The following is a 13,586-nucleotide window of genomic DNA, read 5'->3' on the forward strand; positions in this document are numbered from 1 at the left end:
TACTGTTATTCAAGCAGCACACTGACTACTTTAAGTTATATCAAAGTTTCATTAAGATAGTGTTATCCCCTGAAAGGATATGACAGAATATTTGCAAAAATCTAAAGGGTGTACTCACTTTTGAGATATACTGTATGCTGAATCATTGTAATATTCCATGGAGTGGGCCACACCTGTGTAATTTATTGATACTGTAGTCTAATACGTGGAAGATGGACGTTGAAATGTTTTTGTGCTGGGATGGTGTTTTCTCAATGCTCGACAATAAACTGATACATGTTTCATCATTTACATAAGAGAATTGACAGAAATATGATGAACAATACCACAATACTATTAGGTTAAAGAGATTACTTGTGTTTATTTGAAATTATGCATCAGAGTTCAATGAGTGCTTGCATGAACAGAACAATGTAGGACATATAGTACAGTAGAAAATACACTCATTTCTGGCTAAGAACCATTAACAACAGTGAATGTGACAGAAAATACAGGTTTGTACACAAATGTGTATTCATTGTAATGTATACATTGAATTACAACACAAGGCATCTTTACTAGAGTGAAAAAGGCACCGTCTATCATGTTTCTTGATCTTACTCAACCTGTACGATTTAAAGACCTTCCTTCTACACGTGGGGAACCTTTGGTACGAAAACTTCTCTTGAGAGTAGTGGGTCAGCAATGCAACTTGGCAAATAGGACACTGGCAGCCAGAAGAACTTGGCATCCCATCCAGGAGAGTAGCGGGTACGAGGATGGACAGCAGAGACGGCGTGCTCCATGCAATTCACTACCTTCATCAGGTCTCCATCCAACATCTTTGAACCCCTGTCTCGAATCAACAAATCCACTGGAAGAGAAGTATGCCTCTATCAATGAGGTAATTCTGACTCACATCTTGCATCAAAATGAAACCCCTTTACATTGTAATTCAAGTTACTGTGCTCACATCATTATACCAGATTTGTCTCTTGTAAGCATGTCATTTTGCATGGAAAATACTTTGTAATTCTGACAGAGGAAAATTAATTCCTATCTTTTTTTATAAACTTACCTTTGCCTGGGTAATCGCTTCCATAGGCATCTTTGACATCCTCGGGCAATTTTGCCCACAATTTCTTCGTTTGACTTTTCAAGATATCTACATCACTCATCCTTGTCTTGAAAAATCCTGGTTCGATACACAGGACTTTAACTCCAAATGGTCTCATGTTCAACCTGAAAATCAACAGCAAAATTAGCCACAACAAACATATGACGAATCTCTGCAAATATCACTATTCAATAGATGACAAAGCACTCATGTATAATTAAACACAAAGCAGGGCCTCTCACCGCAGGCTGTCATTAAAGGCCTCAACTCCATATTTAGACACACAGTAGGGTCCACCAAATGGACTTATCCTTCCCAACACACTGGCAATGTTCACTACCCTGCCTCTAGCTTTCTTGATGAGAGGCAGGACACTCAGGGTCACACTGATAACCCCATTCAGATTGACCTCCAGCATGGACTTGTAGTCATCTACAGTGAGCCAGTCACAGGGAGCAGAAGGAAAGGAGACTCCAGCATTGTTCACCACAGCCCACAGACCTGAAAGATGACATCCCCCATCAGAACAAACAAACAACAGGTCTCTCCAAGAAGGGAGGGTAACATTCCACAACTACAAGTGCTTACATGCCGGTGACTTACACATGGTGATTAGCTTAGTTTCAATAGGCGTAGTAGGTGTGTTTAATTAGGCTTGTGTTATTACTTGACATTGAACTTAAAGGTTCAAAATTCAATAGCTGTTGGCAATGTAGAATACACCAGCAGGAGTGGGTCAGAAGTCATTCTGGCTAATTCCTTTTGTTTGAATACTTTCTCATTCCAAATCCTTGCTTTTTGTTTTCTTACATAAACAATTCATAACAATTCATTTCTCCCACAGAGTAATTGATAGACATGATAAGTGAACTCATCAAACACAGGGAATGACATTGTGAATGTGGCATATCTACATTCAGCTGAATTGGACTTCTCACCCTTCTCTCCAACCAAAGTCTTTATAAATTCTGTTGCCTTTTTAACACTGTCAGTGTTGATGACATCTAGATGGACGGTTTTTAGCCTTGTAGAGCAGACCTTCTTCAGCTCATCCTCCCCCTTGTCAGTGTAACAGGCTGCAATCACACAGAACCCCAGCTTGTCCAGGTGCCTCGCCAGAAGGTTCCCAAACCCAGTGTCACAGCCAGTGATGAAGACATGCTTCTCTGATTTATCAGGAACTCTTCTGAGTTCCTTAACCCAGCGGTACAGAAACCATAAGACCACCAGTCCAAGGATATACAGGAACATTTCTAAGACCAAAGAACAAAACAAATAGCTGTAATAACATTATGGTGAGATATGCTGTTTAATCGTCAAACTGTCAGGGATCTCAACCAAATCAGACTGGGGAGCCATTTCCACTAAGAAAATCAATGCTATGGAATATTTTTTTAAATCTCGTCATGTACTGAGCAAATCTTGAGTAGTTTATGGATAATAATAAAGAGAAAGAGACAACTTCTACTTTGATGTGTAAGTCATGAGTTTAGATCGAATACCTCCACAAACTGGCTATTATCCCCAGGCTGGACCTGAATAGAAATATGTCTGTCATTTTGAGAATGTCCTCGAAAAGTCTATATTTGGAATGCATTTGGATAATTAAATAAATGCATGGCCCATTTTGGCCTGTCCCCACATCAGTTTATCCAACTTTGAGGGTTTCAACCCACTGAACTCTAAATGTTCAAATGATCAGAAAAAAAGCCCATTGTTGGGGAGTAGTTCCACAATGTAGCTCAACTAGTTGAACTACATTTTGTTTTTTTGTTAAACTACATTTCCATCTTAGTAGTGTTTCCAGTAGTCAATTACTGTTTTGTCACAATAGTCTCCCCCCAAAACACACAAAAAAGGAATTTAACTATTATTCCTGCCTTTGATCTTCTTCTGCATCGTCCCCTCACTGCTTACTGCAGGGTTTTTGGGGTTTAGGCTACTTGACTTGAAAATAGAACCTAGAATTCAGGTGAGACCAGCCGAACAGGCGGGGGCAGTGTGTCTGTGCAGTTCATGTTGGATATTCTGCATTTCTGACAGCACGGCTTGAACAAATGGTGGCGACACCATAATGAAATCCTCAATAAAACGTCCTAAGAATTATCTTTGAATAATCACCACATAACACAACTAACTGAACTTATGTACAATCAATAGGCCTAGATCTCTCACATTCCATTATGATTGATATCCTAGCAGTCTTCACACATGTGTGAGGCGTGATGTACTTAAAGCGACAGATTTGATCTCCATCATGCAGGTATTGAAAGGCTGGTCGGCAAGTGCTCAAAGGGAGCCTCTCAAACACGGTCTTTTTTTTATCAGTGATTCCAGAGCACTGGTCTCGCGACTGGACGAAATGAATTACTTTTTCAAACGAGTTTGCCAAACTATATTTCTCTCAATGGTAGCTTTAGTGCAGTTCAACTTCAACTCGAGTTCAAGTTCCCTTGTAAAGTAATTGGTATTTTGAGTTAAATACAGAGTAGATTCCTTAACACTGCTGAAGCCGGAGTTGTTATTTTGGATATGTAGCCTAATTAATGAATAAAGAATGTTTCTTGTTTAATGAGCATACATTTACATCCGTCCCAAAATTCAGAGTCCCTTGTTACTTACTGCAAACTCCCCTTGTAGGTAATTATTTTTGGCATTAATTTAGGCTGCTTTGCGCTCTTCATTGGCCTTTTCCTTAATAATGTAATCTAGTGATCTTTGAACACAATGGTCGATCTGTGTTGGGTCTACGTGACCCACTTACTTACGACCAATCTATTGTCAGGTGATTCCGGAGAAAAACTACTTAAGTTTAACGCAAAAAAAATTAAACACACGAAGGAAGGAGCAACTTAATCAAAGCTACCGTGAAGTCAGTCACCTGTCATTAGCATACACGTGCACCTGATGACAATTACGCTGTCTAATGTTTCTATTGGATATCCTTCTTTACTCAATATATAAACATTATGCGGAATTACTTACTTGCCTTACAACAAAAGTGTTCCACTAGCGCAGGCTTCCTTGAGAAACTGGTAACCTGACAGTAGTGTTAATTGTTTTTTCCACATTCCGGTTCGGAATCGAGCCCTCCTCTCCTCCCAGTTTCGTGTCACTCGCGTCCGAAACCAGCTCTAGTAGCCCCAGGGGCGCCGCTAGAGATTCTGGGCCCCATGACAGAATATCGTTTTGGGCCCCCCCACCTAAACCACCCATCAACCTAAACCCAGTTGAAGTTGATGAACTATTGATGTACTGCAAGAAATCCAATGATGGACATATTTTGTAAATGTAATTTAAAATTACAGTTAATACAGGAATCAACAATTCAGCAAAGAAATCTCAACATTCTTTAACTTATTAAATTAAGACTTGAACAACACAAGGACTAAAGTATAATTAAATGAAGATTTGAACCCAATTATAAAAGTATAAATCACACAAAAAGTAAAAATATAATTTTAATGGGGTGGTATTGTGTCTAAATAAATGTAGATCTTGTAAAGATCAGTTGGCCATAATACTGTCAGGATTAGATCAATGAAGAATTACAGCAGAGAGATATTTACTGACTCAGCATTGCTTGTTTCACACAAAGACAAACGTATCTTATACAAGAGGGAGCAACACAGACATGGTGCCAGCGAAATTGAATGTGAAATGGGAGAAATGTCATTTTTACACTGCGGCAGTACTGTGGAATAGTATACCTGGAGAGCTAAAAACTATATCTAGAGTAATGCACAACGATTCAAGATAGGAGTAAAGAGATCAAATCAAAGCTAAACGCTGGGCCTTCTTAGTAGCAAAATCTTCAATAAGATCCTTGAAATCTAGTGATAAAGCCAACTTGCTGTGCGGCTGTCATTGTCCTTTGTTACTTCTTGCTCTTCTTCTTCTGCCTCTTTACCTCTGCTCTCCTCTCTGGCTGCCTTGCTTGAAGAGGGCTCTGGCATGGAGTATCCATAGGTACATAATTATGTACATTATGTCCTATAATAGTATTAACATAGTAATACATACATTACACCAGATTAGCTAACTTAAATGTTATCTAGCTAGCTAACAATATTATTAAGATGCCAGTGGTCAATGTTATTGCAATTACTGGAAGAACTATTAACTAAATATGAATATTAGCTAAAGTTGTATTCAATGCTTGCATGGTAATGCAGCATACATTAAAATATTCAAAATCTTAATGTTAACCCCAAAATCCTACTGCTCACCTCCTTCTCCTTCAACTGGGAGGTGGGCTGAGGGAAGGAGTCCTGATCCTGGAGCTGCATCTGTGCATGACGTGATTAGCATGTAACATTATACTAGCTAGCTAGCTATAGCAAGAGTGCATAGCTGCTGGATACAAATTCACTGAGCTCTAATAATCTATATTTGGACCAAAATTGCCCTCATCTCATACATTTAACTGAAATTATACTGACAGTGCACTGTAAGTTAACTTTACTTGAAGTTAATGTTAATTAGCTATAGCGAGCTAACTAGATCATCCACGCAGTGATTAGATCACTAAACCACTGTTGTCTAGATAGCCTACATGTTATGGGCCCCAAAAGAAGGTCTGTGAATGAATACCCTTCTTCTTCTTCTTTTTTTTCACTTTGTGACTAGCTGTCGCCCTTTTTTGTCACTCTCCTCGTTCTTTACTTTTACTTTTCTCTTTTGAGACCCTGACTTTGGCTTTGGCTTTCACGACATCGTCTCTCTCCTTGTTAGACTATTTGCGGTAACGTTCCTCTAGTCTAGCAGCTCGCGCGCGGTGGACTGAACCATGCAATGAATAAATAGAGGGGTAAATAATAAGGCTCAATTTTGTTAAACATAGAGAAACAAAACTCCAGTTTGTTTCTTTTGTGACTTTTTTTAATACATAGAATTATAATTTGAAGTCGGCTACATTAACGTCCTTATGATAATAATAATAATAATAATATTTATAAATATAATGTATTTTAAAAAAAGATTCTCATGGGCCCCTGTCAGTGCTGGGCCCTTAGAATCGTCCTAACTTACTACCCCCTAGCGGCGCCCCTGAGTAGCCCTATGTACTTTTAGCGATCTGAAAGGATTGGACCGGTGTTAGTAACATCATGGCTGCAATTTCACCGATCCAATTAGAGGGCGACTTGAAGCTATAACCACAATGCTTACTTACACCTGTCGAAGCCTCTCAGATTCTACTAGGAGTGCATAGGCGTGAGGCCAACCTAGGGGGTGGGTTTGGGACAAGGTGTGTTGCATATTTCAACGTAGCCTGGAGGATATTCCATCAACGTTGATAAAGGAAAAATCCAGGCTTATTTTGATAAATCTCGCGAGAGTTATCAGAATAAGGCTGGGTTTTTGGTAACTCTCGCGAGATCTATCAACATAAACCTGGATTGTCTTTTAGCGACGTTGATGGAATACCCCCCTGCTCCATCTGCTGGGCACTGCATCTTAGCATGCCTGCTCTACATACTGTGGAACTCAATGGGCCCACATCATAATTAAACAGAAAAAAAGCTATTCAGATTTCTTGGCTAGAATAAACGGCAAGTTACGTATCCAATGATAATAGAAATCTTTTTATCAAGAATATTTTGTTCACGACACCAGTACATTCTCAGGGCAAACCACAGTGACAGTGTTTTCCTGGCCACCAGATGGCATCTTGGCATCTCCCAAATGTATAAACACACTTAATGAAAAATAATTGTGGATTGAGTCCATACTGTAAACAAGGGAAAAGTCAATTATGTATTGCTATTGTATTGTAATGTGACTACAGATACATATATATATGAATACACAAATGCTTTAAGGAAATGTTTCATTGAAGTAGTCAGCTCACTAATTAAGTTGCATTAAAGAGGTGAACCATTATTTATTGTTACTGTCTATATCTACTGTATCAACATGGATTATAAATTGAACCTACCATAACTAATTGCTGGTTTCCTTCTCATCTAGGATAAAAATGGAGTAAAGCAGTTGGATTATTCGCAAATCAAACGTGCATGTTCTACTGACAGTTAACTATGTGGCTGCAGGTTGGCCAAAGGTCTTCTGGATACTGATTATGTATATAAACATTTCCCAACTAAGCAGTTGATTGTGTAACCTGGACATCCGAAGGATTAGATAACCCTAAATGCTTCTAGAGCAATGCCACCCTTTCTTTCTACCAAGTCTGTTTATCATAAAGAGATTTAAACGAGACCCCTAGCCTTTTCGTATGTCTACTGTCACCCTTCTTGTTCCTCCTGGTAATAGCCTGGATAATGAAGACCATCACAGCGGGCAAGAAGGAAGGCATACAGTGGACCCTCTGGTCACAGCTTGATGACCTTGATTTTGCTGACGACCTGGCACTCCTGTCACACAGCTATAACCACATGCAGGACAAGACCACCCAGCTTTCAATCACATCCCTTGCAGCAGGCCTCAGGATGAACAAGGAAAAGACCAAACTGATGAGGATTAACACCCCGAACACCACCCCCGTCATCATAGACGACAGACCCATCAGAGAAGTCGACTCCTTCACCTACCTTGGCAGCGTCATTGACAAGCAGGGTGGCACAGACAGTGATGTCACTGCTAGGGTAGGCAAAGCCAGAGCAGCCTTTATCATCCTGAAGAACATCTGGGCCTCAAGGGAAATAGTTACTCCAACGAAGGTGCGCATCTTTAACTCTAATGTCAAAAGTGTCCTTCTCTATGGCTCAGAAACATGGAGAATGACAAAGAAAACATTGCAGAAAATCCAGACTTTCATCAACATCTGTCTGAGGCGCATCTTCAAAATCAGGTGGCCAGATAAAATCAGTAATAAGGAACTGTGGCAGAGAGTTAGCCAGGAGCCAGTAGAGAGCCAGATCAGGAGACGGAAGTGGGGATGGATCACACCCTGCGCAAACCAGCAGCTACCATCACACGACAGGCCCTGACATGGAACCCACAGGGAAAGCGGAAAAGAGGAAGGCCCAGAAACAGCTGGAGGCGGGACTCTGAGGCGGAGTTGAAGAGGCAGGGTACCAGCTGGGGAGAGGTGGAAAAGAAAGCCCAGAGCCGTGATGGATGGAGAAGAGTCGTTGATGGCCTTTGCTCTGCAAGAGATTCAACGGCATAAGTCAAGTAAGTCAAGTCCTAGCCTTTTCGTGCTGCACTCTGTTATGAAGTCTTAGACCAAAGAACAGAGTTGTGCGAACAACAATAAATGACAGGCAGAGAACTGGTGCAGGTAGAATACACCCTACAGGTCTGTAATCTCAGCCATTAGCCCTGCATTATGGGTAGACTATCACATTTTGATTTGTATTCCTTTTGACTAGCTTTACATGAGATGGGGTTGCTGCCACTGTATAAATGGTAAAATGGTAAATGGACTGCACTTATATAGCGCCTTTTTTGCTGCTCCAAAGCGCTTTACAACAGCCTCTCATTCACCCATTCACACACACATTCACACACCAATGGCGGCAAGCTGCCATGCAAGGCGCTGGCCCGCTCACTGGGAGCAATGTGGGGTTCAGTGTCTTGCCCAAGGACACTTCGACATGTGGCCAGCCGGGGCTCGAACCGCCGAGCTACCAACCTTGTGATCATTAGACCGCGGCTCTACCTCCTGCGCCACAGGGCGCCACAGCCGCCCCACTGTATGCAGAATGGATGGTCTTAGACTGTGGTGAATGGCGTTGATACCTGTCGTGTGTTTTGTATTCAGACACTGAGCATAGACCTACTGTATTTCTTAAATTCTAAATAAAGATACTGTAGTTAAAGATACTGTCGTTAAATTCAAGGATCCACAGAGACCAGAGTTGTCAGATACGGTACAGGTATTTATTGATGGCAAAAACCTGGAGTTTTTACATTTTCATAGGTCTGGTTTGTCACAAGGCTGAAGATTGATTCTCATTGTAATATACCATGGAGTGGGCCACACCTGTGTAATTTATTGATACTGTAGTCTAATATGTGGAAGATGGACTTTGAAATGTTTTTGTGCTGGGATGGTGTTTTCTCAATGCTCGACAATAAATGGATACATGTTTCATCATTTACATAAGAGAATTGACAGAAATATGATGAACAGACATGGGGTTTTTCTACCACAATACTATTAGGTTAAAGAGATTACTTGTGTTTATTTGAAATTATGCATCAGAGTTCAATGAGTGCTTGCATGAACAGAACAATGTAGGACATATAGTACAGTAGAAAATACACTCATTTCTGGCTAAGAACCATTAAACAACAGTGAATGTGACAGAAAATACAGGTTTGTACACAAATGTGTAGTCATTGTAATGTATACATTGAATTACAACACAAGGCATCTTTACTAGAGTGAAAAAGGCACCGTCTATCATGTTTCTTGATCTTACTCAACCTGTACGATTTAAAGACCTTCCTTCTACACGTGGGGAACCTCTGGTACGACAACTTCTCTTGAGAGTAGTGGGTCAGCAATGCAACTTGGCAAATAGGACACTGGCAGCCAGAAGAACTTGGCATCCCATCCAGGAGAGTAGCGGGTACGAGGATGGACAGCAGAGACGGCGTGCTCCATGCAATTCACTACCTTCATCAGGTCTCCATCCAACATCTTTGAAAACCTGTCTCGAAACAACAAATCCACTGGAAGAGAAGTATGCCTCTATCAATGAGGTAATTCTGACTCACATCTTGCATCAAAATGAAACCCCTTTACATTGTAATTCAAGTTACTGTGCTCACATCATTATACCAGATTTGTCTCTTGTAAGCATGTCATTTTGCATGGAAAATACTTTGTAATTCTGACTGAGGAATATTAATTCCTATCTTTTTTATAAACGTACCTTTGCCTGGGTAATCGCTTCCATAGGCATCTTTGACATCCTCGGGCAATTTTGCCCACAATTTCTTCGTTTGACTTTTCAAGATATCTACATCAGTCACACTTGTCTTGAAAAATCCTGGTTCGATACACAGGACTTTAACTCCAAATGGTCTCATGTTCAACCTGAAAATCAACAGCAAAATTAGCCACAACAAACATATGACGAATCTCTGCAAATATCACTATTCAATAGATGACAAAGCACTCATGGATAATTAAACACAAAGCAGGGCCTCTCACCGCAGGCTGTCATTAAAGGCCTCAACTCCATATTTAGACACACAGTAGGGTCCACCAAATGGACTTATCCTTCCAAACACACTGGCAATGTTCACTACCCTGCCTCTAGCTTTCTTGATGAGAGGCAGGACACTCAGGGTCACACTGATAACCCCATTCAGATTGACCTCCAGCATGGACTTGTAGTCATCTACAGTGAGCCAGTCACAGGGAGCGGAAGGAACGGAGACTCCAGCATTGTTCACCACAGCCCACAGACCTGAAAGATGACATCCCCCATCAGAACAAACAAACAACAGGTCTCTCCAAGAAGGGAGGGTAACATTCCACAACTACAAGTGCTTACATGCCGGTGACTTACACATGGTGATTAGCTTACTTTCAATAGGCGTAGTAGGTGTGTTTAATTAGGCTTGTGTTATTACTTGACATTGAACTAAAAAGGTTCAAAATTCAATAGCTGTTGGCAATGTAGAATACACCAGCAGGAGTGGGTCAGAAGTCATACTGGCTAATTCCTTTTGTTTTAATACTTTCTCATTCCAAATCCTTGCTTTTTGTTTTCTTACATAAACAATTCATAACAATTCATTTCTCCCACAGAGTAATTGATAGACATGATAAGTGAACTCATCAAACACAGGGAATAACATTGTGAATGTGGCATATCTACATTCAGCTGAATTGGACTTCTCACCCTTCTCTCCAACCAAAGTCTTTATAAATTCTGTTGCCTTTTTAACACTGTCAGTGTTGATGACATCTAGATGGACGGTTTTTAGCCTTGTAGAGCAGACCTTCTTCAGCTCATCCTCCCCCTTGTCAGTGTAACAGGCTGCAATCACACAGAACCCCAGCTTGTCCAGGTGCCTCGCCAGAAGGTTCCCAAACCCAGTGTCACAGCCAGTGATGAAGACGTGCTTCTCTGATTTATCAGGAACTCTTTTGAGTTCCTTAACCCAGCGGTACAGAAACCATAAGACCACCAGTCCAAGGATATACAGGAACATTTCTAAGACCAAAGAACAAAACAAATAGCTGTAATAATAATAACATTATGGTGAGATATGCTGTTTAATCGTCAAACTGTCAGGGATCTCAACCAAATCAGACTGGGGAGCCATTTCTACTAAGAAAATCAGTGCTATGGAATATTTTTTAAATCTCGTCATGTACTGAGCAAATCTTGAGTAGTTTATGGATAATAATAAAGAGAAAGAGACAACTTCTACTTTGATGTGTAAGTCATGAGTTTAGATCGAATACCTCCACAAACTGGCTATTATCCCCAGGCTGGACCTGAATAGAAATATGTCTGTCATTTTGAGAATGTCCTCGAAAAGTCTATATTTGGAATGCATTTGGATAATTAAATAAATGCATGGCTCATTTTGGCCTGTCCCCGCATCAGTTTATCCAACTTTGAGGGTTTCAACCCACTGAACTCCAAATGTTCAAATGATCAGAAAAAGCCCATTGTTGGGGAGTACGTTCCACAATGTAGCTCAACTAGTTTAACTACATTTTGTTTTTTGTTCAACTACATTTCCATCTTAGTAGTGTTTCCAGTAAGTCAATTACTGTTTTGTCACAATAGTCTCCCCCCAAAACACACAAAAAAGGAATTTAACTCTTATTCCTGCCTTTGATCTTCTACTGCATCGTCCCCTCGCTGCTTACTGTCTCATCCACCTCACCTGTTTTGGGGTTTAGGCTACTTGACTTGAAAATAGAACCTAGAATTCAGGTGAGACTAGCCGAACAGGTGGGGGCAGTGTGTCTGTGCAGTTCAAGTTGGATACGTAAGTGCAATTCTGACAGCACGGCTTGAAAAAATGGTGGCGACAATGAAATCCTCAATAAAAACGTCCTAAGAATTCTCTTTGAATAATCACCACATAACACAACTAACTGAACTTATGTGCAATCAACAGGCCTAGATCTCTCAAATTCCATTATGATTGATATCCTACCAGTCTTCACACGTGTGAACCGAACCGACAGATTGTATCTCCATCATGCAGGTATTGAAAGGCTGGTCGGCAAGTGCTCAAAGTGAGCCTCTCAAACACGGTCTTTTTTTATCAGTGATTCCAGAGCACTGGTCTCGCGACTGGACGAAATGAATTACTTTTTCAAACGAGTTTGCCAAACTATATTTCTCTCAATGGTAGCTTTAGTGTAGTTCAACTTCAACTCAAGTTCCCTTGTAAAGTAATTGGTATTTTTAGTTAAATACAGAGTAGATTCCTTAACACTGCTGAAGCCGGAGTTGTTATTTTGGATATGTAGCCTAATTAATGAATAAAGAATGTTTCTTGTTTAATGAGCATACATTTACATCCGTCCCAAAATTCAGAGTCCCTGTTACTTACTGCAAACTCCCCTTGTAGGTCATTATTTTTGGAATTAATTTAGGCTGCTTTGCGCTCTTCATTGGCCTTTTCCTTAATAATGTAATCTAGTGATCTTTGAACACAATGGTCGATCTGTGTTGGGTCTACGTGACCCACTTACGACCAATCTATTGTCAGGTGATTCCGGAGAAAAACTACTTTAAGTTTAACGCAAAAAAAATTAAATACACGAAGGAAGGAGCAACTTAATCAAAGCTTAATGAAGTCACCTGTCATTAAGCATACACGTGCATCTGATGACAATTAACGCTGTCTAATGTTTCTAATTGGATATCCTTTACTCAATATATAATAAACATTACGCGGAATTACTTACTTGCCTTACAATAAAAGTGTTCCACTAGCGCAGGCTTCCTTGAGAAACTGGTAGTTACCTGACAGTAGTGTTAACAAGTTAAGTGTTTGTTGTTTTTTCCACCTTCCGGTTCGGAATCGAGCCCTCCTCTCCTCCCAGTTTCGTGTCACTCGCGTCCGAAACCAGCTCTAGCCCTGTGTACTTTTAGCGATCTGAAAGGATTGGACCGGTGTTAGTAACATGGCTGCAATTTCACCGATCCAATAAGATATGAGGGCGACTTGAAGCTATAACCAATGCTTACACCTGTCGAAACCTCTCAGATTCTACTAGGAGTGCATAGGCGTGAGGCCAACCTAGGGGGTGGTTTGGGACAAGGTGTGTTTCATTATTTCAACGTAGCCTGGAGGATACTCCATCAACGTTGATAAAGGAAAAATCCAGGCTTATTTTGATAAATCTCGCGAGAGTTATCAGAATAAGGCTGGGTTTTTTGGTAACTCTCGCGAGATCTATCAACATAAACCTGGATTGTCTTTTAGCGACGTTGATGGAATACCCCCCTGCTCCATCTGCTGGGCATTGCATTCCAATTAGACTAGGCTACTGCGTTCTTGCGTTCTTACGTCTTGTGAAACCGGTCTTGTGTTT

At 40.6% G+C, this 13,586-nt stretch overlaps 2 protein-coding genes across 7 annotated transcripts; both read right to left on the bottom strand.

The window, feature by feature from the left end:
- Positions 1-361: 361 nt before the first annotated feature.
- Positions 362-7,124, bottom strand: LOC308161541 (retinol dehydrogenase 7-like). 3 transcript variants are annotated; one of them, XM_080535562.1, is made up of 5 exons: positions 7,035-7,124; positions 2,035-2,349; positions 1,339-1,597; positions 1,058-1,221; positions 362-853 (listed from the first exon to the last, which is right to left on the bottom strand). In XM_080535562.1, exons 1-5 carry the CDS (start codon positions 7,060-7,062, stop codon positions 630-632), a joined length of 990 nt encoding a protein of 329 aa, XP_080391688.1. In that variant the 5' UTR covers positions 7,063-7,124; the 3' UTR covers positions 362-629. The 3 variants fall into 3 exon arrangements, with proteins under 3 accessions (XP_080391688.1, XP_080391690.1, XP_080391689.1); XM_080535564.1 differs by lacking the exon at positions 7,035-7,124 and adding an exon at positions 4,086-4,213; XM_080535563.1 differs by lacking the exon at positions 7,035-7,124 and adding an exon at positions 4,082-4,190.
- Positions 7,125-9,017: 1,893 nt separating this feature from the next.
- Positions 9,018-13,217, bottom strand: LOC308161708 (retinol dehydrogenase 7-like). Of its 4 annotated transcripts, none has more exons than XM_080535766.1 (5): positions 13,015-13,217; positions 10,921-11,235; positions 10,224-10,482; positions 9,943-10,106; positions 9,018-9,739 (listed from the first exon to the last, which is right to left on the bottom strand). In XM_080535766.1, the coding sequence occupies exons 2-5, from the start codon at positions 11,231-11,233 to the stop codon at positions 9,516-9,518; spliced, it is 960 nt and encodes a 319-aa protein (XP_080391892.1). In that variant the 5' UTR covers positions 11,234-11,235; positions 13,015-13,217; the 3' UTR covers positions 9,018-9,515. The 4 variants fall into 4 exon arrangements, with proteins under 4 accessions (XP_080391892.1, XP_080391891.1, XP_080391890.1 ...); XM_080535765.1 differs by having other exon boundaries at positions 12,961-13,217; XM_080535764.1 differs by having other exon boundaries at positions 12,957-13,217.
- Between the last annotated feature and the right edge of the window lie 369 nt (positions 13,218-13,586).

Source organism: Nansenia antarctica (genome assembly GCF_963989245.1).
Source record: "Nansenia antarctica genome assembly, chromosome: 7".
Classification (NCBI taxonomy): Eukaryota; Metazoa; Chordata; class Actinopteri; order Argentiniformes; family Microstomatidae; genus Nansenia; species Nansenia antarctica.

What these genes read in the sequence shown, in the direction of transcription:
- LOC308161541 (XM_080535562.1), bottom strand. Translation starts at nt 7,062, where the DNA reads ATGAGAAGGAAACCAGCAATTAGTTATG. An exon ending in GCCTTTAATGACAGCCTGCG is followed by an intron (nt 1,222 to 1,338) that starts GTGAGAGGCCCT and finishes GTTGATTTTCAG; the next exon opens with GTTGAACATGAGACCATTTG. An exon ending in AAGCGATTACCCAGGCAAAG is followed by an intron (nt 854 to 1,057) that starts GTAAGTTTATAA and finishes CTTCTCTTCCAG; the next exon opens with TGGATTTGTTGATTCGAGAC.
- LOC308161708 (XM_080535766.1), bottom strand. Translation starts at nt 11,233, where the DNA reads ATGTTCCTGTATATCCTTGGACTGGTGGTCTTATGGTTTCTGTACCGC. An exon ending in GCCTTTAATGACAGCCTGCG is followed by an intron (nt 10,107 to 10,223) that starts GTGAGAGGCCCT and finishes GTTGATTTTCAG; the next exon opens with GTTGAACATGAGACCATTTG. An exon ending in AAGCGATTACCCAGGCAAAG is followed by an intron (nt 9,740 to 9,942) that starts GTACGTTTATAA and finishes CTTCTCTTCCAG; the next exon opens with TGGATTTGTTGTTTCGAGAC.